General features: G+C 72.5%; 1 protein-coding gene across 1 annotated transcript; it reads right to left on the minus strand.

The window, feature by feature from the left end:
* Window positions 1-335: 335 nt before the first annotated feature.
* GPC1 (glypican 1) lies at window positions 336-24550 on the minus strand. The gene is made up of 9 exons (XM_041767067.1): window positions 24193-24550; window positions 6707-6865; window positions 4902-5293; window positions 4081-4246; window positions 3377-3507; window positions 3171-3290; window positions 2951-3084; window positions 2500-2675; window positions 336-2207 (listed from the first exon to the last, which is right to left on the minus strand). Exons 1-9 carry the CDS (start codon window positions 24353-24355, stop codon window positions 1975-1977), a joined length of 1674 nt encoding a protein of 557 aa, XP_041623001.1. The 5' UTR covers window positions 24356-24550; the 3' UTR covers window positions 336-1974.
* Between the last annotated feature and the right edge of the window lie 654 nt (window positions 24551-25204).

Below are 25204 nucleotides of genomic sequence, written 5' to 3' on the forward strand. Positions count from 1 at the left end.
TGGGACGGGCTGGCCATCGGGACGTCCAGCCAGGACAATGCTGGTCCCCAGGCGCTGGCCTCCTGGGCACCTGAGGCTACTTGGCGGGAATTGGAACCTTCCAGGCCATGCATCGGGACGTGAGTGCAGAGCAGGGGAGGGGACAGCGGGCGGGCCTGGCCTTCTGCTTCCCTGGGCAGTGCGTGGGCCCAGGAGGGAAGTGGAGACGCCGACCACAGGTGCCGCGTATGTGCCAGCCCCACCCACCTCCCCGCGTGCCGAGTCGCGTCCTCTGCGCACAGCCCACCGGCACGTGCTCACCCGAGCTGGGCAGGATGGGTCACGGCGGCCACACAAGCTCTCCAACCTTTTATTCGTACAAGGACTCAAGAGCAAATGACGCCAGTTGACACCGCGCAGCAGGACACAGCAGGCCTGGCTACCGCCTGGCCGGCGACTGTGCCGGGGCCGCCCCCTTGGGCAGGTACAGCGCGAGCCCCCGGGGGGAGGTCCACGTGCGGCCAAATGCTGGCGTCCGGGTGCACGGGCGGCCGCCGCCCCAGAGCCCCTGAGAGTCCAGCGGGCCGTCACCTACGGGGAAGGAGGCCCCAGGCCCGGGCCCTGGTCTGGCACGAGCAGGGTTATGACGGGGTGGGGGTGCCTGTGGGGCTGCGCGGCCTGGTGGGGCACAGGCGGGGGGCCCTGAGCAGCGTGAGAGGCAAGGCAAAGCAGTGCTAAGTGGCCCCGTCGGGCCCGGGTGCTGGTTAGGACTGCGTCTCTGGCCACGGGGGCTCAGCACCCCCCGGCCCTCGAGGGTCCCCTTGCCCGAGCCCCTCTCTGGCCGGGTCCAGCAGCAAGGGCCCGGGAGGGAGGGAGCTCTGGGGCCGGGCGGGCTCGACAGCCTGAGTGAGCAGGGGCGCCCCAGGTGTGGGGAGCCCCAGCCTTCCCCAGCTCCGGGTGAACAAGTAGAACACGGGTGTGAACGTATGTACGTTTGGAAAAGCCCTTAACTGTCAAAGCGCCCCCCCCCGCCCCCCTGCAGCCGCTGGCTGGGAGGGACCCAGGCGGGGGCCTCTGGTCTCTGGTCGGCAGGGCCAGGGGTCACCTCCAGCCCCGCCCGCGTCAGCCCGGGCTGTGGGGATGAGGCAGCGGCGTGGGCGGGCGGCACCTGCGCACAGCGGCCCCCACCTAGGGTGCAGGCGTGGGGCCCGTGTTTGAAGGGGGTGCCCACATCCACACGGGGCCGGCCTGCTCTCCTGGGACGGCCGGGGTGGGCACCCCCAGCCTCACACGAAGGTCCACCAAGTGCCACGATGCGCCAGGGCATGACCACCGCGGCCACCTGTGCGCCCCGGGGCCCTGGCGGCTGGTCCTGGGGAGGAACGAGGTCCACCCGCGCTGGTGGGCGAGGCTGCCTTCCTGTTGGCATTCGCCCGGCGCGGAGGCCTCTGGGGCGCATCGTCGTGGGGCCCTGGTGAGTCTGGAGGCGTCATGCATAATCTCAAGGGCCCTGCTGCACCCCGGAGGCCAGAACCCCCGAGGCCCCCCTGGGACACCGGGGCGCCGAGGGCTGGGCCTCGGTTCCGACCGTGCAGCCTGGCAGTTCCCGCGGGAGGAGGCAGGAGAGGAAGGCACAGGCCCGCGCTCTCCAGCAGGACGCTGCTCGGGGAGCTGGGGCCGGCGCAGGCGGGCAGGCGGGATGTGGCCCCTGGCAGCCCCCGGGTCCCTGAAATACATGGCTTTTGGGGACATTGTTCCTGGCTGACCTGAGGGCCTCATACAAAATTAAAAGCCAGGGTGGCGGGTGGAGCCAGGCCGGGGCGGGGGGTGGGGGGAGCGGCACCCCCGCCCCATCCCCCCGCAGTCACGGGGCCAGGGGGGTCCCCGCACCCCCCGTCCTGCCCCGGGGCCTCTAGGCCGAGGAGAATTAAATATCATCTGTTCTGCGTTTTGGCAAAGTCAGTTCTTGGCCTCGGTCCCTGGGGCCTGGGGCAGTTACCGCCACGTGGGCCTGGCGGCCGAGAGGACCAGGGACAGGAGCAGCAGCGGCAGGGACGCGCAGGGCTGGGGGCAGCTGGCGGCCGATGTCTTCTGGCCCTCCCGCTCCGACAGGCCGGGGAGGGCGTGCGTCAGGGTCGTCCGCGAGCTGGAGCTCTTCTTGCTGACCCTCCGGTCACAGAGGTCGTCGGGGCAGCTGTCCCCACTGCCCGAGCCGCTGCTGTCGTCGCCTAGGGAGGAGAGGAGGCTCCAGCAGGCTGGCCCCGCTGTGGACCCCGGGGTGGACCCCGCCCCAGGGGCCTCCCGTGCCAGGTGATGCCGGCCCCACCCCGAGCACAGCTGCCCGACCCGCCCGGGGCCTGCCAGGGCCGGATGCACACCCTGGGGACTGGGGTGCGTGTGGAGCAGGGTGCTCGGCGTCCATGCCCAGGCAGTGGCAACAGCCCAGGGCCGGGGAGGGTCCCTCCTCTGTGCCTGAGCCCGCCCACCCGTGCCTCCCGGTCCCCGGGGCCCTGCCCGCACTGGCGTCCTGGAAGTCCACGTCATTGCCGCTGTAGGCGCCGCGAAGCCGGTTGGTCATGACCTTCAGCTGCATGATCTGCTGGCGGACGGTCATGTCGGGCTTGGTGATGTCCACCTCCACCTCGGGGTTGTTGATCTGATTGGCCAGGCCGTCGCCCATCACCTCTGGGAGGTACCTGGGAGCCGAGGACAGGCCCTGGGTCACCGCCCGCTCCCCGCAGAGGGGCACTTCCCTGGCATGCCCGAGACCCCCGTGGCCTTTGGGGGCCCGCCAGGAGCCCAGAGTGGGGAGCGGATGCACCGAGCGTGGTGCTTGCTGCAGGGAGCTGGGTCCTGCTGCGTGTCCGAGGTCGGGCATGGCCCTGTGCACGCAGCACCTGGTGCCACGGGCCAGGCCGGGGACCAGGGTGAGGCCACAGGGCCGGCCCACGGTCAGCCAGGCGGCACCCACCTGCCTTTGGCCATGCCGTTCCAGCAGCGGTCATCGCTGGCGCTGCTCATGGCCATCTTCTCGCTGCACAGCATGCTGGGGAGGCTGATCCAGAAGTCCTGGGCGTCGCGGAGCTGTGTCTTGGCCTCTGAGACCTGCAGGGCAGCGGTCAGGCCATGGGGCGCCCTGCTCGGCCCGCCCGCCCCGCCCACCCAGGGCCCGGTGGCTGAGGGCCGCTCACCAGCTTCTCCAGCGTGCCCGTGGGAGGCTTCTCCTGTAGCACCAGCTTGCCCTGGCGCCGCTTCTCCTCGGGCCCGGAGCCCTGAGGGTTCACCTTGGGGTTCCCACAGCCCTGGATGACCTGGCGGCAGAGCACAGGGGTCCTGGAGGGGCACGAGGCCACACGTGGGATGCCCCTCCACGCCCACGGTCCCCGCCTGCCCGCACCTTGGCGGTGAGGATGTCCCTGTTGTCCTGGAGGGCGTTGATGGCTTCGGCCAGCCACAGGTGCACGCCGCCGATGACGCTCTCTGCTCCGGAAGGGCCCCAGAACTTGTCGGTGATGAGCACCATGGAGTCTGGCACAAATACGAACACGCGCACGCACATTTTGTGAACACACACGTTAGCCACCCGCTGTCGACGTGTGAGCTCAGGCGGGGGTTGACGCGCACATTCGCGGCCCGCCAGGGGTCCGGCCGTGAACGTGTCAGCTCCTACGTGCGTTGGCGTGTACATATGTTGAACGCACGTGTACGGAAGCTCAGGCGTGAGTTGGCCCACCGTGGGCGTGTGCGAGCTCACACGTGCTGGCTCGAGTCCCATCGTGACGTGTCCACGTTACACGTACACTGATGTGGTCGGGGTCGGCCCACCACGTGCCAGCAGGCGTCCACGCCGGCGACCCGCCCCGTCAGCAATGCGTACGCGCTGGCCCACACGGGTGCTGCGTGTCCGCGCGGTGGGGCGCCTGCCCAGTGGGGGGGCGAGGAGCCACGACCCCACGGGGCTGCATCCCAGGCTCTGCTCGCCACAGCCTCCCTGTCCCTCGATCCCGGGCCCACTCCCCTCCGGCGGTCGGGCCTGGCTCTGTCGCCTCCACCCCCCTGTGGGCCCCAGGCCGCTCAGGCGCAGCAGCAGTGACGGCTCACCCAGAAGGTTCCTCCACTCGGCGTCGAGGTCGGCCTGGTTGGCCAGGCAACCCTTGAGCACGTTGCGGCAGTAGTCGGGGCACGGCCGGGCGCCGGGGACCCCCAGGCAATGGGCGCAGTAGGCCAGCTTCATGACGGCCCTGGAGCACTCGGGGCCCAGGGGCACCTGGGGAGGGAGGCAGCCTGAGCCCCGCCTGCGGGCATGTGCGCCCCCACGGAGCCCCAGGGTGGGAGGGCGCAGGGGCTCTGGGCAGAGGTCAGGAGGCCGCAGCTCCGCCCCAAGCGCCGTGCGCCCTCCGCCGGGCCCCAGCCCTCCTCGGGGACCCTGTCTGTCCTCAGATGGTCACTCATCCTCATCACTGCTGCCATCGCGGCACGTGACTCCCCAGGGTACGGCTGTGACCGAGCCTCCGGGGTAACGGGAGTACGCCCCCGCCACGTAGATGAGGGGACCGCGGCGGCAGCCGGAGGGGGAGGTGGCTCCCGTGGGCCCCGGTGGGGAGGTCGCCTGCTGGTCCTCAAAGACGCGGGCCCCACCCAGCCTGCTCTGGCCTCCGAGCATGTCACCCTCTCACCCTCTTGGCTCCAGTCACCCCGCCCCTGCAGTCCTCTGGGCATCTCGCCCCCCGCCCGTCTCCCTCCCCGTCCTGCGTGGGCCCTGCCCGATGGGACGGACGGCTGCCCGCATCGGAGCTCAGCCCTGCGACGTGCTGTCTGCACCCCGGGGCCGCGGCAGGTTGACGGCCAGAAGGCCGCAGGGCCCAGGGGGCGGCGGGGGAAGGTCGCGGGGGCATCCCGGGAGCCCCGGCCACTGTGCGCACCTGGGCCACCTTGCGGACCACGTCGCCGGCCACGCCCAGGCCCTGCACGAAGGCTCGCGCCGCCACGAAGGCGCGGGTGGCCCGCAGGCGCAGCTCCCGCGGAGCCTCCCCGAAGGGCCGCAGCGCGTCGGCCTGCTTGCCCAGGCAGTCCAGGTAGTCGTCGGGGAGCAGCAGCTGCGGGTGCAGCTGCCTGAAGAGGCGCTCGAGCAGGCGGGCCCAGAACTCGGCCAGCGTGTCCTCCAGGTGCAGGTTGGCGCCGCGGTAGTAGAGGCGCAGCTCGGCGTACAGGTCCCGGAAGGCCTTGGCGCCCTGCGCGTACAGCTCCCCGAAGGCGCCGGGGAAGGCGTCCTGCAGCGCCCGCTCCGACTCGTTCAGCAGCTGCTGGAAGTGATCTGGGGCCCGGGGAGGTGGGCGTGAGGCCTCCGGGGCCTCCTGCCCCCCCGCCCCCCGCTGTGAGGCCGCAGCAGGACTTGGGGCTCTTCCTGGGACCCCTGCTGTTCCGGGAGATTCGGCGCCCAGGCTGCAGAGGCTGCGAGGGCCCCGGGCGCCCCCAGGGCCCTCGAGACCTCCCCCACCCCCGAGGCCGAAGGTGCAAAAGCCCTCCTGGGTCTCAGGGCCTCCCACTGACGTTTCTGGGCTGGGGACGGACACAGGGTGTCAGTGACCTACTGGGATCACCTGGAAGGGGGGCAGGAGGATCCTCGGAGCCAGGGGCGGGTGCGGAACCCACCGCCTTCCTGCTCTCTCCTCCTACCCCCGAGTGTCTGGCCCCCTCTCTCCGTCTTTCTCTTAGATGCTCTCCCTCTGGTTCCGGAAGCCTCAGCTCTCACTGTGTCCCCCAGAAGCTGGGCTGCCTGAGGGCCTGGGGAGGATCCCCTGAGCCTTTGGGATGTGCCCAGGGACCCACCCGGGCGTGAAGCCTTCCAGCAGGGCAGGAACAGGTGCAGCAGACCTCTGGGGCTTTGGGGACATGCCCTGTACCCTCTGTGCCCAGCACGGGGCCCCCGAACAGTGCCCACCTCCTCTGGCAGCGAGACTGCAGTTGTGGCCACACAGGCCCTCCACAGACCCGTCCCCCAGAGCTACGGCCACCCTCCCTGCGTAGGCCGCAGGACCCCGGTGGCCAGGGGGTGGGGGCTCCCCTCCACCTACCCCAGCCAAGGCCGGGGGCTGTCGCGCTGGCTGGGAGCCGGGCCGTGCAACGGTGAGCCCGGGTCGGGGGCTGAGGTCACGGGCCTGTCGGCTGCAGACGCACCCTCTCCCTCCGGTTAGACTGCCGGCTCCGACCTCAGCTCAGAGGTCACTTCCCGGGGGCCCCACCCCAGCGCCCCCGCCGTTCCCTGGATGCGACCGCGGTGGACACGACTACGCCAACCCACTCTGCTGTCCAGGGCACTCGGTCTGCCCGGACCTGGCGCGAGACCGGGCGAGAGTCAGGCACTGAGGGGTGCCCCCGGCAGCTGCCCTGGAGACAGGACGGCCACCCCCGGGGCCCAGACTCCTGCTCCCACAGCCGGGCGGGCCCATCCTCAGGCCGCTGCCCCCCGTGGTGGCCAGGGCAGGGCCCGTCCCTGCCTGCCGGTGACAAGGAGACACCTCTAGAGCAAGAGGGTCCCCTCCGAGGGGCCGATGGAGGGATGGTCCTGATCTCTGCCTACGTGCCCAGCACGGGGGGACGAGGGTGCCCGCAGCCGGCTCCCGGCCCCGTGGGTCCCTACGTGGGCCCCGCCGCGGGCAGCCTTCTGCTCCTGCCTGGCCAGGGGAGGTGTCCCTGCCTGTGGTCCCCAAGCCCGGTGCCTGCTCACCATCGAAGCTCTGCAGCTGGGCGGCGAGGGTGGCCTGCAGGGCGTGGGCGCTGTCCAGGAGGGCCGTCTCCAGCTCGGCCCGGCTGCGGTTGGCCAGGTTCTCCTCCATCTCGCTGGTACAGCAGGTATAGCCCTGGGGGCAGATCCGCAGGTGCTCTCCTGTGGGGAGGGGCTGCTGTGAGGAACGGGCGCCCCGGAGGCTGGTGGGGCTGGGCAGGGTGGGCATGGACGGTGACCCTGGGAGGGGGCACGGCTCCGGCAGGGGGCGGGCCTGGGCAGGACACGGGGGTGGGCAAGAGGCAGGGGTGAGGAGGGCTGAGCCCCAGCGCAGGGATGTGCCAGGTCAGCCCCCCTTGGCTCCTCCCAGCCCCCACCCCCGCCACCACCAGGCAATGAAGGGGGCCATCGGGGGCCCTGCCCCAGCAGAACTGCCCCGGGGCCCCGGGTGTGCGCAGAGGGCCGCGCTGCCAGACTCCGGGCCCCCGGGGTAAGCTCCCCGCCTGCAGGGCGCCCCTTGCCAGGGCCCAGGCTAAGAATGGGGAGGGAGGAAAGGACCCCCGAGGGGCATGCCAGGACACCCAGAGCCTCCTTCCCCCATGCCAGGCCAGAGCTGCAGCTCCCAGGGAGGACGGCTGGCCCGGGTGGGGCTACCGACCAGGAGGTGCACCCCACCCCGCATATGGGGGGGCAGCCTAACCCGGTCAGGACGGGGCCTGGACGCACCTCCGCGCCCTACAGCCCTCCTGCTGCAGCCCCGGGCACTGGCTCCTGGGCACCGCAACACCCACGTTTCCACCCGGGGCTGCGGACAGGTGCTGAGGCCGCACAGCCCAGCGGACTCGGGGCTGCCCGCGCAGGCGCAAGGGGGCGGGGGCGGGACTGGGAGGGAGCTCCTCCAGGAAGGCGCAGGTGCTGCTTTCACAACTGTGGTTCTGGGGGGGGTGCTGGGATCCATTCTACAGACCGGGAAACTGAGGCCCGCAGAGACTGGGCTCCCTGTCCAGTGCACAGGATGCAGGGAGGAGCCGAGCTGCTCCCTCAGGTCCCACACCCAAGGCGCCACCTGCACGGGTGCCCCTCACCCCTTCCCTGCCCCCGGGCCCCACCCCCGGTGACCCCAGTGGGAGTGGAGGCGGGTCTGCTGCGCACAGGGGCGGGGTGGAGGGCTCACAGGGCCCAGAGGCCTGGGCGGAGCTCTGAGGCAGGGGAGGGTCAGAGCCTGGAGGGCCCCAGCCACCAGGGTAGACGCTGGGTGGGGGGGCGTGACAAAGGCCTAATTATCCTGAGGCTGAACTGGCCCAAAGGGCCTGTGGGAACCGGGGGTCAGAGGGGTGGGGTGTCTCTCCGGCCCCCGCAGGTGAGAGAGCGGAAGCGGTGTGTGGGCTCCGTGCCTGCCAGTGACCGGGAGGCGCAGGGCGCCCCGCAGACCACTGCACTGGGTGGGATGTGGCGGGTGAGAGGAGGTGTGGGGGGCACGGGAGGGGGCAGAGGCAAGAAGGCCAGCCTCTTCTTCCCCTTCCAGATGTGCCTGAGGCTCCCCCAGGGCCCCAGGTGCCCGAGGCTCGGACACCTGCACCCTGCACCTGGCCCAGGCGCCACCACCGCTTCTCCCGGCGCCTGGAAGTGATGCTGGCAGAGCCGCCTGAGGGGCGCTCTGGTCCCCCCACTGTGGGACACGCCCGACCTCGGGGTAGACAGGCCACCGTGCCCGTCTCCGGGAGGGCCTGAGGTCCGTGCGGGTGTGACAGCGGGGCTCTGAGACCTGCCCCCTGCGTGAATCGGGACTCCCCGGGGCCTGATGCAGAGGAGGCACCTGCCAACATTGCTGTGCCCCTTCTCTTGGGTGAGGGCAGGTGCCTCCAGGCAGGAAGGGCTGGGCCTGAGGACACCTGCCATCCTCTGCCAGGGGCCTTTGCCGACTGACATGTGGCCCTGGACCAGCAGGAGGCAGGACACCTGCAGGATGAGGGTCCCCTCCACGGGGTCCCTGTGCACCCAACCAGGAGGAACCTGAGCTCCCTCCCCCAACACGGGCCGGGAGAGCATCCTCTGCCTGCCGGGCTCCCAGGGGTGCTGGGGGGTGGGGTGGGAAGTGAACTGGGGGGTGTGGCCTGGGGCAGGGGGCAGGTGCCTGCCTGGAGCTTCTGCGGGGCACCCGGGACTCTGCCGTGATGGGCGCTGGGGCCAGGCTGGCCGGGCCGCCCGGGCTGCCAAAGCGTAGGTACTCGGAGGCCACGGGGGACAGCATCTGTGACCTCGGGCCCGGGAGGGGAACACACCCCCGCCCCGAACCTGCCGCTCACGCAGACAGCAGACGGGCCGAGCAGCGGAGGGAGGACGAAACCGGGGGGACACGGGGGCTCCCTGGCGCTGGCAGCAGGCCGCCACCCCCCCAGCGGCCGCCCCGCGGCCCCCCCGCCCCGCCTGGCCCCCTCGTCCAGCCGCCCGGAGGCCTGCGCTGTTCCGGCTGCCCCAGCACAGCCCCCGTCCCTCCCTCCCTCCTCGGACACACGGGAGTGAAGACACGGAGCCAGAGCCCGGGCGCCGGCCTGAGGCCCCGGGCGGGCTGGGCCGAGCGGCCCCCGAGGCGGCTGCGGGCAGACGCGGCGGCTGGTGCCCGAGCGAGCGGCAGTCAGGACGCGGCGCCTCGTGCTCCTCCTGCCCGCCCCGGCCCGGCCCGGCCTGGGTCCGCACACCCTCCGATGGCCGGGGGGCGGGGGGCTGCGCGGGGCACCCCCTGCGCCCCTTGGCCGGAGCCAGCTGGGGTGGGGGCCGCCGGGCGCGACAACGAGCTCCCAGCCCCCGGCAGCGTGGGATCCCCCCTGACGGATCCCGGTACTGGCATCCCAGACCCCTCGGCCCCCAAACGCCCACCTCCCCCTCTGCTCGGTGCCTGCAGGGGAGCGACGCCTTGCCAGGAGGGGGAATGCTCCCCTGGCACCCCGAGGCCTCCGCGGGTCCCCTCTTCCCACTGAGCCCCCTCAGTTGGCCGGCGACCACCCCTTCTTTCTCCCTGGTTTTGCCACAGCTGACCACATCCACATCCTTCCAGAACTCTCCCTTCCTTAGCTGGTGGGACACTTCCTCCCACTGGCGATCCAGGTGTTTTGGGGGGGAAAGGGGAGGACGGCTCACTCCCACCCCAGTCCCTGCAACACCTCTCCCCCAGGCCCTGCACCGAACCCCAGATGCCCTCTGCCCCTGCTCCTCAGGTTAAATTCCCCGCCCCCACATCCCTAACCCAGCAGCAACTGCCTCTCCTCCTGGGCGGCAGACCACATGTCTGTCCTCTCCCCTGGGGTCACCTCAGATCCCCGACTTCTCTTCACCAGCCCCAACTGCCCAACCGGTCCGGGGCTTAACATCTTTGAGGCTCCCGCCCTCCTGCCACCTGCTGAGCCTCTGCCCCCAGCTGTCCGGTCTTAGCAGCCTCCCAACAGCGTCCCCACCCAGCAGCCACCGTCACCAGCACTGTCACCCCCGTGCTTTAGCCCAAGACCCCCGCCCCGGCAGTGGTCACACCTCCAACGCCGCACACAGACCTCAAGTGTCCAGGCCCAGCCTGGCAGCCACCTGTGACTGGTGGCGCTGGAGCCCTCCCAAGGAGACTGCAGAGGGAAGATGGCGCCATGCCAAGCCCATCTCTCCAGAAGCTTCCAGGCTCACACCAGAGGACGCAGATTGTCGGCTCAACCCGTCTCCACAGCCACATCCCCGATGCTCTGCACCGACCGACCCAGCCACCCCCGAGCACTAACTCGCTGTAGACAATCAGCCCGCGCTGGGCTGCGTGTACAGCTGCAGGCGCCAACGCCACCAGGTGAGAGGCCCAGGTCTGGAAGAGAAGGGGGGGCCGCTTGCCCACCCCCCCACCCCCGGTTCTGGACCTTCCGGGTCTTGCTGGTGGACTGGGGGTGGGCAGGCGCGGGTGGCTGTCCCCAAGCAATCCTCTTCTCTGGACAACTGCCCCCTCCTGCCTCCGGACCCTGTGCAGCTGCAGTGGCCGCAGGATCCCCCTGGCACGTCCAGCAGCTGCCCAGGGTGGGAGGCAGGGAGCACAGGGAGGTCCCGGGGTGCCGTGCACACCCGCGCTCCACACCCTCCTGTCACCTCTGCCCCGGAGGCGTCTGCCCCGACCGGCCCCAGGACGGCCCAGGCTCCTCGCAGAGGGCTGGCCGCAGACCCACCTTGCACAGGACGGTCCAGCCACCATCTCCTACCCGCTCCCTGCGGCACGTCACCAGCACCCAGCACCCAGCACCCAGCACCCAAACCCCTCCTGCCTCCCCCCCAGCCTGCCTCCCTGCCCGGGACCCGCCACCCGGAGCCCCCCAGCGCTGCAGGCGAATGACGGCGTCACCGAGGAGCCCCGCGCGCTGGGACCCAAAGCCGAGGGGCACCGCCGGCGCCTCCTCCGCGGGTGGGTGGCGCGGGTGGGCCCGGGGCCGCGAGGGGCTGCTGGCGGGCGGGGAACAAAGGCCGGGCCCGGCGGGAGCGGAGCCGGAGCGGGAGCCGGAGCGGGAGCCGGAGCGGGAGCCGGAGCCGGAGCCGGAGCTCGGTCGGGGCTGCAGGCGCGCGGGCGGCGCTGGTGCAGTGGGCGCGGCGGGCGCCGGGGCGCGGGGGGCGGGGGCGGGGCGGGGCGCGGGGAGGCGGCGGCGATTGGCGGGGAAGGGGCTGCCGCAGTGGGCGCGGCCGCGGGGAGGGGAGGCGGCGGCGGGACCGCGGGGGCTGCGGCAGCCCGAGGGGAGGGAGGGGGGGAGGGGAGGGGCGGGGAGCGCAGGAGGGGCGGGGTGCGGGGTGCGGGGTGCGGGGAAGGGCGCGGGCGTGGGCGGCGCGGGGCGCGCGGCGGGGATGGGGAGCGCACGGGCCTGGCGAGGGCGCAGCGGCCGGCGGGGGCTGGGGGCGCGGAGGGCAGGGCCCGGGGCGGGAGCCGGGGCTGGCGGGAGCCGGGGCTGCGGAGGCGAGGCGGAGGCGAGGCGGAGGCGCTCCGGGCCGCGCGCACTCGGGGCGGCCGCTGCGGGGCGGGAGCCGGGGAGGAGCAGCGCTGGCGCGCACGGCGGGGGCGAGGGCGAGGGCGAGGGCGAGGGCGCGGCTCCCTGCTCCGGGCTCGGCTCCAGCGCGGACGCGCCTCCCCGGCCCCTCCCGGAGCGGCTCCCCATCTGCGCCCGGGCCCTCCCAGGATGTCGACGGGGTCGGGGTGCGCAGGCCCAGGTTTCCCCCGGGGACCCCCTGGACGCAGAGCCACCACCAGGGAGCCCACCGGCCCAAGCCCAGCCCCTGACCTCAGCGACCTGGGCCTCCCCCTGGGGCACAGCGAGCCACCTGACCCCTCAGGCCCTGCGCCCAGCCCGTCCGCGCCCCCCCCCCCCCCCCCCGCACCCTCCCACACTTGTGCCTCACCCTTCCCTCCCAGGGCACCAATAGCCCCTACTCCCTGGAGCCCTGGGCCTGGCCTGGCCTCCAGCTGGCCGCCACCCCATGGGACACCACCACCCTCACCGCTCGGGCCACCCAGCCCTCAGCCAGCCTGCGCACGGAGAGCCTGGCCTGGCGGGCCGCTGTCCACCCAGACCCCAGAAGCGGCGGCTTCACAGCTAAGCCCTGGTTCCCGCTCGGGGACCTCCCGGGCAGGTCCCCCCACCAGTGGGCACCAGGCTTGGGGAGGGTTGGTGAGGCAGTGGGGCCCCTCACCCCGGCCTCCCCAGGGCTGCTTCAAGGTTCACAGCTCCTGCCACGGCCTCAGAATGAATCGGGACAAAGGGGTTTGTGCCACCTGTGACCTCAGGTCTTGGCTCTCCTGGGGCCCAGGGCCGAGTGCCCCCTGGAGCCTCACCCATCTGGCCAAGGCTGGGCCTGAAACGCTGCCATGGGCGCGTGCACACACCAGTCCCCACTGGGAGCTGGGCAGCGGTGGCTCCGCACAGCCCTGCTATCCCGCCCGAGTGCCCGCCCTCCCCTGGGGCCCGGGGCAGCCGGGGGCGCCCTGTGACAAGTCCGCAGGAACAGCAGAGGGGCGGCTGCAGCTCAGAGAGCCTCTCGGATGTGTCCCCCGTAAGGATACCCTGCAGACGCCTTGAATGCCCCACAGGCGGAGGTGGCACAGACTCTGCTGGGCCGGGACACCGAGCAGACCCTCTAGTGGACGGCCTGTGGGCGCACCGCGACCTGGGCCCGCTCTCAGCTCAGGCCCCATAAATACGGGGGCTGCCAAGACGGCCGGGGACGGGCAGGGGGCTCGACCGATTCCCTCGGACCCAGCCACTGCCCACGAAGCCTGGTAGCCATGTCCACAGTCACGGCCAGCCTCGGCCCGGCATCCCAGCCCGTCGCTCCCGGCCACCTTGTGACCTGCCACTGCCCTAACTCTGGATGTCGGCTCCTCCCCCTGCCCGGCCCTCTCAATGCCCCCCTCAGCCTTCCCTCCAGGAAGCCTTCCCAGGTCCCTCGGGGCCACAGCACCTGCTGAGTACCGGGACCTCCCCCCCTGCCAGGGCCTTCCCCAAGTCCCAACCGGCCACCCTCCCTGGCAGCAGGAGGGCCACTCCGCGTACTGCTGGGAGCCCCCACCTCCCTTCTCTCGCCCCCCTGCCCAGCACCCAGGCCAGACCTGGGTCAATAAACAAATACGTACGAAGAAACTGCACAGAGACTCTTTGTCCGTGGTGGCATCCCAGGCTGACCACGGCGGCCCCAGCGTGGCAGCCCCAGACCTCCGTGACCTGACCCCTCCCCAGAGGCAGCAGGACAGCCAGTGGCACGCGGGTGCCACGGGGGGCGGTTCTTGGGGTGAGTTTGCTCCCCACAAGGGCTCCCTTGTTGGTCCGGAGAGCCCGGCACCTCGCAGGAGATGGAGGAGCCGCTGCGTGCTGTGCAGGGTGTCAGGATCGGCCCCCTCTTTCCCACCTGGGGCGATGCCGGGCCCTCGGGGGCCCCCCCACCGTGCCGCTGAGCACTGCTGGCCTCCCCCAGCTCTCCGGCCACAAGACCTCCCCTGATCCCAGGCCCAGGGGACTCCTCCCAGGCGGGCAGAGCTGAGGCAGGAGCGGGCTCGCTCTGCAGGACGGCCTGCTGCCCGGGGGGGCCTGGGGGGTCCGGTCTCCTCCCCTGTGACTGGGAGGCTGCCAGCACCTCCGCCCGCCCCTGCGCCCGCCACCCCAGCGAGGGGCTGCACGTACAGACACAGGTTCATTTAGAATTTTAGATAAACTGTCTAATTTTTTAGTGTATAAGGATCTGGCTCCAGAGACCTGAACGCAGGGACTCGAACAGAACCTGCACAGTCCCGTTCAGAGCTGCATCCCCACCACGGCCAAAGGGTAGAAGAACCCGAGTGTGCGTGGGTGGGGGGCCGGGTGGCGCTCACGACGTGGTGCGTCCATGAGACGGGACGCGGCGTGGCCCTCACGGCGCACACGAACCCCGACCTTGGAAGGTTACGCCGGTGACGGCGGCCGACCCGGCACAGCAAACCCCGCTCGCCTCCACTTACGTGGGGTCCCCACAGCGGGCAGGGACGGCAGCGGGGTGGGCGCAGGGGCGGGGGGCACGGTTTCAGTTGGGGACGTGGGACGGCTCCACTCTGATGGCGCTGGTGGCCGTGGGGTGCACTGATGGCCCTCGGCCCGGAAGGAAGCAGCTAAGGCGAGGACTCTTCACGCGTATTTTAGCACCAAAAAACCAAGCACACCAGCCCCCCGCCCCCCGCCGTAAACCTGCAACACCCTCACGCTCAATCCGGGGGACACACCTTCCCCAAGATTTATCATTTGCTTCAAATCATTCGGGACAGAGCGCCGGTGAGATCATAAGTGACCCGGACGCCAGTGCAACCGGAGAGCCCGCAGTTCCACCTGCGGACCCCGGCAGGCCTTCGGGGGGCGCCTGACGGAAGTCACAGGGGTGGGGCCTCCCTGCACGTCCCCCGCGGGGGTCCTCAGACCCACAGCCCCAACGTCCTCAGAGAAGGCGGGACCTGGTATCTCCACCAACAAGAAGGGACGCTGGTCCCCATTTTGCCGATGGGGAAACTGAGGCCGGGAGACGTTCCGTGACATGCTCGATGTCTCGGACCTGCTGCCAGATGCCACGGGCCCATGTGCCCCTTGCCTTCACGGAGGTGGAGGAAACGGCAGCTTGGGAGTCCCAGGTAGGTCAGGGGGCCTCTCCCGGGGCACTTGCCAGAGCCAGGCCGGGCCAGTGATGCTGGGGGGGGGGGGGACGCCTGCGAGGACGCTCCTGCCAGGAGCACGAACCCACCACCGGAGACGCCCCATCAGCCCTGCGGAGCACACACGGGGCTCCCGGACCCGGGCCAGGCGACCTCAGCGCTTGCCCGCCGGCTCGGCTCCCCAGAGGTGCTACCTCGACCTCGTGCGGGTCCTGGGAGCAGGGGGATGTTGGGGGGCATCCTATGCCCCAGCTCCTCCAGCTCAGTTTCTCAGGGACACTCCAGCTGCAGGCGTCAGCGAAGGGCCAGGCCCCTCTGGACGCGGGGACGTCTGCTCCCCAGGTGCCCAGTGCCCCGGGCCCTGCCCCGTCCAGCAGGCGGACGGCACAGACCACAGCTCTGCACACAGGCGGGATGGCCCTGCCCAGGGAGTCCCGGAGCGGCCGGCCGAGGGGACGGGCCAGCTCCACCTCAGAGGGGGGCCGCAGGGATGCTGGTAAGGGCCCCGCGCCCCCCGTGAGGAGAGGCCCCCCAGTGCAGGCCGCCAGACTGCAGGCAGACGGTGTGCGGGGTCCTGCCCCCACCATCTCCTACCCCCTGCAACCTCTACACGGGGCCTGTGCTGCCCTCTGCAGCCTCCCCACCCATGGGTCTCTGCACAAAACCAGCTGCCCCCCGCCGAGCCCCCCCCAGTCACGGGCTGTCCTCCGGGATGACCCCTCACCGGCTCTCCCCGCAGGGCTCATTACCCGAGAGCAGGGCAGGCCGGGCAGGGAGCTGAGCCCACCCCTCCCCCGCCAGGGTGTGAAGGAAGCGGCAGCGGGTCCTGACCAAGGCCAGCGTCCTCCTCTCCGTCCCGGGTCCTCACTCCCCGCCGGGCCTCCTCCCCCACGGCCCCCTCCGGAAGCCTGGACTTGGCCACAGAAGGCCTGTCCCCGCGGTGGGCACCCGCAGCACGGCCCGGGTGGGCACACGGGTGCACTGACCCCACCAGGCCCCTCGCAGCGGGCCCTGCCTCCAGCCCATTACGGACAGCGCCCCGCGGCACAGAGGGTGGCTCACCGGCTCGGGGTCCCCCGTAAGCGACTGCGGAGCCAGCCCTCGATCCCCAGCGGGCCGGGTGTTGGGCTTTCCTAACGCAATGGCCACCGAGGATGGCCACTGGGTTCAAGGGACAGTGGCCCTGGGCCGGGGGAGGGGCCTTGCCTGTCAGGCCAGCAGGCCGCCCCTGCAGGGCCCGGGTCCCTGCGCCCCCCTCCTTCCGGCAGCCCCTCCCCTCGTGGCCTTCCTGCCGTCCTCCCCGCCCCCCAGGCCCCGGGCACCGAGTGTCCGGGACCTCTGCCGCCAAGTCTCAGTCCCAGAGAAAGTGGGGCCGGGGCACAGCACGGGGCAGGGGTCCCAGCTCTGCAGCCCGGGCTCAGGGCCGCGACTGCAAACCTCACGCAGTGTCTGAACTCACACGCCGGCTGACTCCCGACTCACGAAACACCACGCGTGGGTGCGGCCCGCAAAGCCACAGCTCGCACGAGGCTGGGACCCTCGGCCCGCGCCAGCCGCCTCCCCACAGGGACCCCGGCCCTGGCGCGCAGCAGGGGCTCAGCTCCCCGGGCCGCGTGGACGGACCCAGGTCTGGGCGTCCCCGTCGCCCGCAGCTGCCCCCCTCCCCGCGCCCAGTCCCCGCAGGCCCTCCTGGGGCACACGCTGCCCATCCTCCTCCCGGCGCCCCGTGCCCGGGCACTGAGCCTGCCGGCCCCTCCTCAGGGTGTCTAGGGAGTCGAGGGTCACGCAGAGGATCACGAAGGACGCCAGGTGAAGCGTGACGGTTCACAGACAAGGAGAGAAATCTGCGGCGTGGGGCCGCACGTCCCCCACCCCCGTTATCTCCAGGTTGCGATGCGCCCCACAGGTACTCGGAGCCGCACCTGCCGCAGGTGTAACACATCCCGGGCGCAGCAGCAGCTCCCGCGGGCGCTTCCGTGCCGGACACCGGGAACCCATCGTGGCCGCGTTCACAGCCCCAGAACACGCCGCACGTTGGCAGGAGGTGGGCACGGCCACAGGCGTCCTCTCCTCGGCTGCGGTCGCCTTTCTCTGGGCCTCCCCACACCCGTGGCCAACGCCAGCCGTGGGCGACCTGCCTTCCCGCCGGGGTCTGTGCACCACCAGGTGCTCCTTCCAGAGCCGCCCCCCCGCCCCCCACAAGGCTGCGGGGCTGCAGAGCCAACGGTGCGCCCTCCCCTGTGCCCTGCAGCCCCCCGCGCCCCCCGCTTCGCCCAGAGCCCGGCATCAAGAGCTTCCCGAGAGGACCTCCTGGCGTTCCCGGGAGCCGCCTTCTAGCTGCCCAGGGCGTTCAGCTCCTCACAGGGTCCCTGGCCACCCCAGCATCCCTGGGACAACCAAGCACGCCCCAGGGTAACTGCTCCTGGTTGGAACAGCCCCGATCTAGGCCCGCGGCTCTAGCTGCGCGTTCTGAGCTGCGGCGGCCCCCCGGCCCCCTGGACGCACCGTGACAGCGAGGTGCCCATCTCCGGGTCCATCGTCTGCAATGTCGGGAGTGTCGAGGCCCCACGTGGCCCCACCTGGCGCCGGGCACTGAGGACACGCGCGGACGGCCATACGCAGGCTCAGGAGGCGGGTGCCCAGCGCTGGGGACCTTGCCTGCAGGTCGATGCTCAGGTCTCTGACCTGCGCCGATTCGGGTGTTGACGGGGAGGGAGTCCGGGGGGGCGCCCGGCGCAGGTCCCGGCTGCCCACAGGGAGGGAGTCACACTGGCCCGTCCCCCCCGCGTTGGCAGCACCGCTGCCGTCCCAGGACGGAGCAGCCGGGGTGCAGACGAGGCTCAGTCTCGGCCAGTGGCCTGCCGGGTGTGGGACGGTCGGAGGCCCTGAGCTTCTCACCAGCCCCTGACCCTCTGGGAGGCTGAGCCCACGGCTCCTCCCCTCCGTGTTCCAGAAAGCGGGAGAGGTGAGCACACGGTGGGATGGATGGAAGGGGGGAGGGCCTCGCCCCCTGGGCCAGCCTTCCTCATCCCTCACAGGGTCGGCACCACCAGCGCTGACCTCGGGAGGCCCTGCTGCCGTCCGCGCTCACGAGGGCCCTCAGCCCTGGGGCCTCGGTCCCCGGCTCTGTCCTCCAGCTGAGCAGAGCAACCACCGCGTCCTACGGGGCAGTGCCCCGTGCCCCCCATCGAGGCAGGTGCGCATGGCCTGCCCCATCCCCGCTCCGCCCAGGGCACCCCTCTCAGGTACCCAGCACCCACGCCGGACAGCACTTGGGGGACAGGACTCGGGGACCCCTTTCTGGGGTGCAGTTTTCTCACCCACAAATGAAGCCCTCCGGCCGCCCTGCAGACACCCCTGGAAGGATGGTGCATCAGCAGGTGGGAAGGACGGCCCAGCCGGGCTCCGGCTCCAGCCCACTTCCTCCGGCCCAGTCCTCAGGTCCACTGTGGGTCCCCAGGCACGCTCACAGCACCCCCAGGCCCCCCGGCCCTCGCCCTGCACCACCCCACGGCGTGAGTCTGGTTTGTCCTCCCACCCTCAGCCCCCACCCGGGGGTCTGCAACAGCCTGGGGTCTCCTGCAAGACGCAGCGGGGAGGCGGGGTCTGGCAGGCTCTGGGCCCCTGGGGCGCCGAGGTCGGGGCAGATGGCAAGGGAGCAGCGTTGACGGAGTCCCACGGGGCCGCCCTGTCACCCGGCCAAGCCTCCGGAACCCAGGGAGCACCTCGCACAAATGAGCAGCGCCTCCTCAGTGGGGCGTCCGTGCCAGGAGCCAGCTGTGCGTCCTGGGCCTCATCTCCAAGCCCGGTGCCGCTTCCGGGCTCCCCGACCCCTCCCTCCCCCCGAAATTCCACCTGGGGGCTCGGCGCCTGCCAGGGTGGGGGCTCCCACTTGCAGAGAACCCTGAGCCCGTCCACAGAACAGCGGCGTCGCTGAGTCACGACCACATCAGCCAGGCCCCCTGACCCCACGGGCCCTTCAGGCCGGCCCCCTCAGTGCCCACCTGGCCCCAGGTGCTGGCGGGTCAGCAGCGAGCAGGCGCTGGGTGCTGCAGCCCTGACCTCCCACCCTGACCGGGACAGAGAAGTCCAGGCTCACGGGGCCCGGAGACGAGAAGGACCCAGCGGCAGCCAGGCCCGGGCCTGCGGTCCCTACACCCACCCACACCAGGGATGAGCCCCGAGAAGCCTGAGAAGGGGCGGGGCGAGGAGCGGGCCAGGCTGCAGGACACCGGGACCCCGAGCTTCCAGACAAGAACCTTCTGGTGTGTGCGCGGCCCGGGCCCGCCGCGGGGACGCTGGTGCCCTCCCGACCCCCGGCACCCGGCCAGGCCTGGCCCGCGGGAGGCACCTGGAGTCACGTACCGCTGAGGCCTGCCCGGGCTTGGGGAGAGCCCTGGAGTGTGGGTGGCTGGGGGATGCCCGGGGACGCGGGGCGGCACAGCCACGCCCCCCAGGGAGGCGGGTGACCCCCCCCATGCTGTGGGTGGGCGTGGGGAGACCTACTTGGTGGGAGGGGGTGTGTGTGCCAGGAAGGCGAGCCAGCCGGGAGCTGGGGGGTGACCCCGAGGCCACGGCAGAGGAGGGGACGGGGCTGAGCTGGCCCCGCAGGGCTCCTGGATCCCCCCACGGGATTCCTGCGGGGAGAGCCCGCGTGCGCCCCACCGCAGCCTCCCAGCACCACAGCCCAGGCCCTGCGCCCCCGTGCAGAGGACACAGGGGAGGCCGTGCCCGGCCTGGCTCACACCTGCCTGCCGCGGCTTCCCACCTGGGAAGGTGGTGGGGTACGGCCTGGGGCGGGAGGAAGTACCCCCCGCCCCCGCCCCCCGGAGACTTCCGGCAGCTCGGGGCCCCTGCCCAGGCCTGTTCACAAACCCGGCAGGAAAGGCCGCCAGCCGCCGCGGCAGCCAGGAGCGGCTTCCAGGGTGGGTGGCCTCGGGCTGCAGCCCTCCCGCCCTCAGCCTGGCTGTTCTCCCAAACGTGGGCACGGCCTGACCCCCCGGGCTGTGCCGACGGCTGGGCGTGAGCCGGAGGGCGCCCGGCGAGGAGGCTGGACGGGGCCGGGGGGTCCGGTGAAATCACGCAGCACGGAGCCGGGCCCGGGAGAGGAGCCCGTCCTCCTGATGCCTGGGCATGTCCAGGCCCGGCTCGCGGCGGCCTGGGGGAGCCCCTCTCCTGGCCGGGCTCCTGGCCGCAGCCAGGCTCCCACCCGTGCCTGCGGGCGTGGATGTCCTCGCACGAGCGTGGGCACACCCACACCGCAACCGTGCTCTGCTGCTGGCTCTGAAGCCCAGCCCGCTGCCCGGCCCGTGTGTCCCAGGCCCCTCCCCGGAGGCCCGTGTGACCCTGGAGGCCTGTCACCCTCCGGCGTCCGCGGTTCCTTAACTAGCGCCAGCACGGAGCCCGATGGACGTCCCCCGCTGCCGAGGCTCACTCGCCCCTGATTTGTCCGTGGGTCCCGGGGGACGGGGCCGGCGTGGCGCTGCTGCGGACCTGCTGGCCAGCGACACACAGCCGGGCCGTCCTGCGTACGCCCAGGCCCCGAGGCCCGAGGAGCTGGCCTCCACCGACGGAATCGGGACGAGGCGGAGGATGAGGCCCAGCTACCCGGAGGGCTGATTCACCCACAGCGCAGCCCGGTGGAGGCCGGGAGGCCGGATCAGAGGCCGCGGGGGGTGCCCGTCAGCACGTGTTCCGAGCGGGGCGCAGAGACGGAGCCGGGCCCCGAGGGGCAGCAGGAGGAGGCAGCGGGGGTCTCCCAGGGCCTGGGCCTCGGAGTCCTGCTCCAGCCTCTGGACCGCGAGGGTCGGGGCCTCCAGGACACTCGCAGCCCAGGACTGGGCGGCGGCGAACGGCACAGGCTTTGGGGTCAACAGGGGGCTACGTGGCGTCCCGGGGCGTCCTCCTCGTCAGTCAGGTCCACGAAGACCCTCTCTCGTCTGACCCCACAGGCAGACGCGCGGTGAGTGTGGGTCAGAACGAGGCCTGTCACGAGCCGGACGCCACTGACCGACGGGTCTGCACGGCCTGCAAAGACCTCAGGGCAGGGCCAAGGGGGGTTACCCGCGGGGCCAGCCACACAGTGCGTGGGGCCAGCGCCCCTCCTGGGGACCTTCAGGGGCTTGTGACTAGTCCCCTTGGGGCGTGCGAGGAAGCAGAGGCACAGAGAGGCCAAGTGGGGCGGGCGGCTTGCACAGCAGGACTGTCACGTGAACCAAGGCCCAGGGAGGAGGTCCCTCGTCTCGCAGGAGCGTGGCAACGTGTCCAGCAAGGTGCTCAGACCGTTGCATCATGCAGGTGGCCCTGTCAAATCCTGGCTCCCCTGGGCCTCCCCACTGCGGGCCTCCCCCTGCCTCAAAGCCGGGGATGATGAAACCACAGGTCCTCGAGCAGCGGGGGGACAGAGCAGCGCTGCAGTTGGGGGCCGAGGACCGCCTGGGGACCCGAGCCGGGCACACGGGGTGCTTCCTGCTTCTGAACAGGACGGGGTGCACAGAACTTCGTGGTCTGGGACCAGGCCACGTGCCCGGTGGCTTGTGAGAGCCCCGCAGACCACAGCCCCCCGGACAGAGGCCGGGTGGGTTCCTTTGGGTGAAGCCAGGATGGCCCTTTCTGGGACCCTCCCCCAGACCCCCCCACCTGTGGTCAGAGCCAGTGCACCAAGAGGTGGTCCCTGCTGTGGGGTCCACGGGACCCTGGGACCCACTCTTGCTGGCAGGTAGGCCTCAGCCCCAGGGCAGAAGGGCAGCCAAGCGGTTCTCATGGCACCAAGCCCCGGGGCTGGACCTCTAGACCCCTCCTCTGTCCAGGCCTTTCTCCTCCCCCCACCCCCGCCCCGCTGACCCTGCGTGGCCCGGCAGCGGGTAGTACCTGCGTGGGTCCCCAGCTGCTCACTGAGACCCTCCCTGGTGCCGGGCACTGCGCCAGCCCCCGTGGCTACAGCAGAGAAGCCTGTGGCCAGGGGTGCTCCCCGTCCCCAGCACCCCTGCGGAGGGTCAGAGCCGTATGAGGCCGGTCACTGAGTGTCGGGAGGCCGGGCTGGGGCTGAGGAGGCATCTGGAAACCAGGAGCAAGCTGGCGGGGCGCCAGTGGGCGTGTGATTCAGCAGGGGCCCTGCGCTTGCCCGGCGCCCGGCACAGGGACCCCGGCGACCCCCACTTTCTCTGAGGCACGGGCGCCCAAGGGAGGGAGTGCCCCGGCCTTCGGCTGCTGCCCCCCAGGCCTGCTTGCTGCTCCCTCACCTGTACAACGACAGCCATCAGCACCAAGTGCCAGGCACGGCCGTCCAGGGAAACCACACGGGCTCTCGGACGGGAGCCCCAGGCACCCTGACGCCCCACTCACACGCCCACTGTCGCTTCTGGTCCCCAGACGGACACAGGCTGTGAGCACCGCCCGCGGAGCCAGCGCCACCTCCTCGCCTCCCGGCGGCTCCTGGGGGCCTGGGCCAGCTGAGTCAGCGGGGGTTGGCACTAGGGGTGTGACCCCAGGCCCCACGCGGGAGGAGTTGGGGGGGCAGGCCCCTGGGAGAGGAGACCCAGGCGGGGCTCCCCGGAGGCGCGTGCTGCACGGGGCCAGCAGAGGGCGCCTGGCCCACGGACGCGGGGCCCAGTCGCAACAGGAGGGGACTCGGGCTTGCTGCTGCCCCGCGAGGTCACCCTGTATCCTCTGCTCCACGTGGCGCTGGCACTCATCTCGGTGCCTGGGCCCCGGGGGGCCTCTGGAACTCCAGCGCCCACGGGGGCTCTGGCCACAGGAGTCGGGGAGAGTAGCTCCTGGGATGGAGGAGCCCTGGGGCTTGGGGAGAGGGGGCGCGGGCAGGGAGGGTGGTAGCCCTGCGGGGGCACAGTCCCTGGCCTTCTAGGCCCTGAGGAGGGCGGCAGCCGAGGCCCCGGCCAGCACGATGCTGGGACAGCTGCTGGGTGACCTACTCCCCCAGCTGCGCATGCAGCACCCCATCTCTACCCGTCACACTCAGACCACCATGCACTCTGACGGGGTCCCTAATCCACTGCACCCCCCACCCCAATGGGGACGAGACCCAGCCCCCAGCTCAGCCTCCCCCTGTGCCCCGTTTGCCCCACTCTCTCCCAGCCCTTGGCAGCTGCCACCCAGACGCTGCCACCCTGCTGCCACCTTGCTCTCGGCCTAGCCAGGACAGAGGCCTGTGGACTCGAGTAAGTTCAGGATGGTCGGTAAAGACACAGCGGCCAAGTGGGAGCGGATACAAGAAGGAGACGCGCAGGGGAAGGCTTCCACCCGAGATCCGGGGCTGGGAGGGGGGCAGCTGGGGCAGGGCCCAGCGAGAAGGCCAGGGACACCCAGGAGAAAGTTCCTGTGCCCGTGTGGGAGCGGAGCACGCACCAAGCCGTGCAGAGGCCCCGTGCTGGCCCCGGCGCCCAGTATGCCCACCAGGATGTCCCGGCGGAGGCGGCCCTACACAGGAACTCTCAGCAGAATGAGACACAGAAGGACTGTGTCCTCGTGGGGTCCTCGGGAGGGGGCCTCTCCTGGACCTTGGGGGGGGCGAGTAGTTCAAAGATCTCTCAAGGCAGCCCTCAGAGTGCCCGACCTTCTGGAGGCCAGGCCAGGCCAGGACCAGGCTGGCTTCCTCCCCCTCCCCAGCAAGGCGTGGCCAGGGACCCCACGGGGTCTGTAGCCCGGTCACCCCCTGCCCCCCTGCCCCCCTGCCCCCGGCCCGGGGGTCTCCATCCGAGCAGAGCAGAGCCCTTCCCTGCAGCTTCCCCCTACTTGGGGAGCCACCTCTCCCTGGAGGGATCTGGCTCTGCCCTTGTCCACTGCGCCTGCCCCCTGCGAGGAGCCCGGGGTCTGGGTGGTCCCCGGCAGCTGTATGCACCCCCCTCCCGCACACCCGCACACGCTGGCGGCTCAGCTCCTCGGAGGCCTGCAGGGAGGCGGCGGGCGGGCCGCGGGCAGCTGCAGGGCTGAGGATGCCTGGGAGGGTCGACGCTCGTACAAAGAAAAGACGCGGCCCCTGGGCGGGATCCAAGGCGCGACCACCTGCAGCTCGACTCCCCGCCGGAGGCAGCGCGAGGGCCGGGCCGGGCGCGCACAAGTTCCGCGGGCGGGAGTCGGGGCCGAGGTCGCGGCGCCCCCACCCCGCGCGCAGCTCGCGCCGCACCCGGGGCCCCGCCGCCCAGGACGGGGGGGGGGGGGGGGGAAGGGGGTCTGGTGCGCGCACGGGCGGGGGCTGCGGTGGCCGGGCCCGCGGGGGGGGGCGGGGGCGGGGGGGGCGGGGGGCGCGCAGGGGCGGGGGCGGGGGCGGGGGCGGGGGCGGGGGGGCCGCGGCCTCACTCACCCGAGATCTCCGCCTGGGGCACGTCGCTCAGGCTGAAGCCCTTGGCGCCGTAGACCTGGCGGACTTCGCTGCAGCTGCGGCCCTTGCTGGGGTCCCCGCGGGCGCAGGCGGCCAGCGCGGCGGCCGCGCACAGCAGCCACCAGCCTCGGGCCCGCGGCTCCATGGCGGGGCCGCCCGCCCGCGCGCCGCCCTCGGATCCCGCCCGGGGCCGCGCAGCCCCCGCCCGCGAAGGGCAGAGCCAAGGTCCCGGCGCGGCCCGCGGCCCAGGAGCCGCCACAACAAAGGCCGGCGGGGCGCGGGGCGCGGGGCGCGGGGCGCGGGGCGCGGGTCCGGCCGCTCGGTCGGCGGCGCACGGCGCGGCGGGGCGAGCGCGCACTCCCGGCTCGGCGCCTCCCCTGCCGGGGCCCGGCCCCTCGCGGCCGGGGGGCGGGGCGCGCAGGGGCGGGGCGGGGCGGGGCGCGCAGGGGCGGGGCGGGGGGCGGGGCGCGGCGGGCGAGCTGCAGCCCGGGGCCCGGCCGCCCGGGGGGGGGGCGGGGCTGCGCGGAGGGGGCGGCGCGGGCCGGGCCGGGGTCCCCGGGGACGCGCCCCCCACGCCCGGAGCCCGGGGCGGCGGCTGCACCTGAGGGGGCGGGGCGCCGAGGCAGGGCTTCCCCCGCCGGACGTGACGTCACGCGCGCCGCGCGCCTATCAGGGGCTCCCCCGCCCAGGCCCCGCCCAGGCCCCGCCCCGGCCCCGCCCCCGGCCCGCCCCGGCCCCGCCCCCGGCCTCCCGCACCCTGGCAGCGCGCCCCGCCGGCCGCTCCCGCAGCGCCGCCCCCCCCGCCCCCCCGCCCCCCCCCCGCCCCCCCGCGGCCCCGGCTCGCACCTGACGCTCCCAGTCTCACCGACGCTGCAGCCGAGCGGGGACACCGGGCCCCACCCTGTCCCCGCCCGGGACGAGCCCGAGCCCGGGTCCCCTGGGCGCGGGGAGGCACAAGTGTGACCGACGTGGCCGTGTCTGCCCGCTCGGGTCG

Source organism: Vulpes lagopus, chromosome 8 (assembly GCF_018345385.1).
Source record: "Vulpes lagopus strain Blue_001 chromosome 8, ASM1834538v1, whole genome shotgun sequence".
Classification (NCBI taxonomy): Eukaryota; Metazoa; Chordata; class Mammalia; order Carnivora; family Canidae; genus Vulpes; species Vulpes lagopus.

Excerpts from the sequence above, each read along its gene's own strand:
- GPC1 (XM_041767067.1), bottom strand. The coding sequence starts at position 24,355 with ATGGAGCCGCGGGCCCGAGGCTGGTGGCTGCTGTGCGCGGCCGCCGCG. Across the intron at positions 6,866-24,192 it reads GCCCCAGGCGGAGATCTCGG|GAGAGCACCTGCGGATCTGC; the intron begins GTGAGTGAGGCC and ends CCCTCCCCACAG. Across the intron at positions 4,247-4,901 it reads TGGTCCGCAAGGTGGCCCAG|GTGCCCCTGGGCCCCGAGTG; the intron begins GTGCGCACAGTG and ends CTCCCTCCCCAG.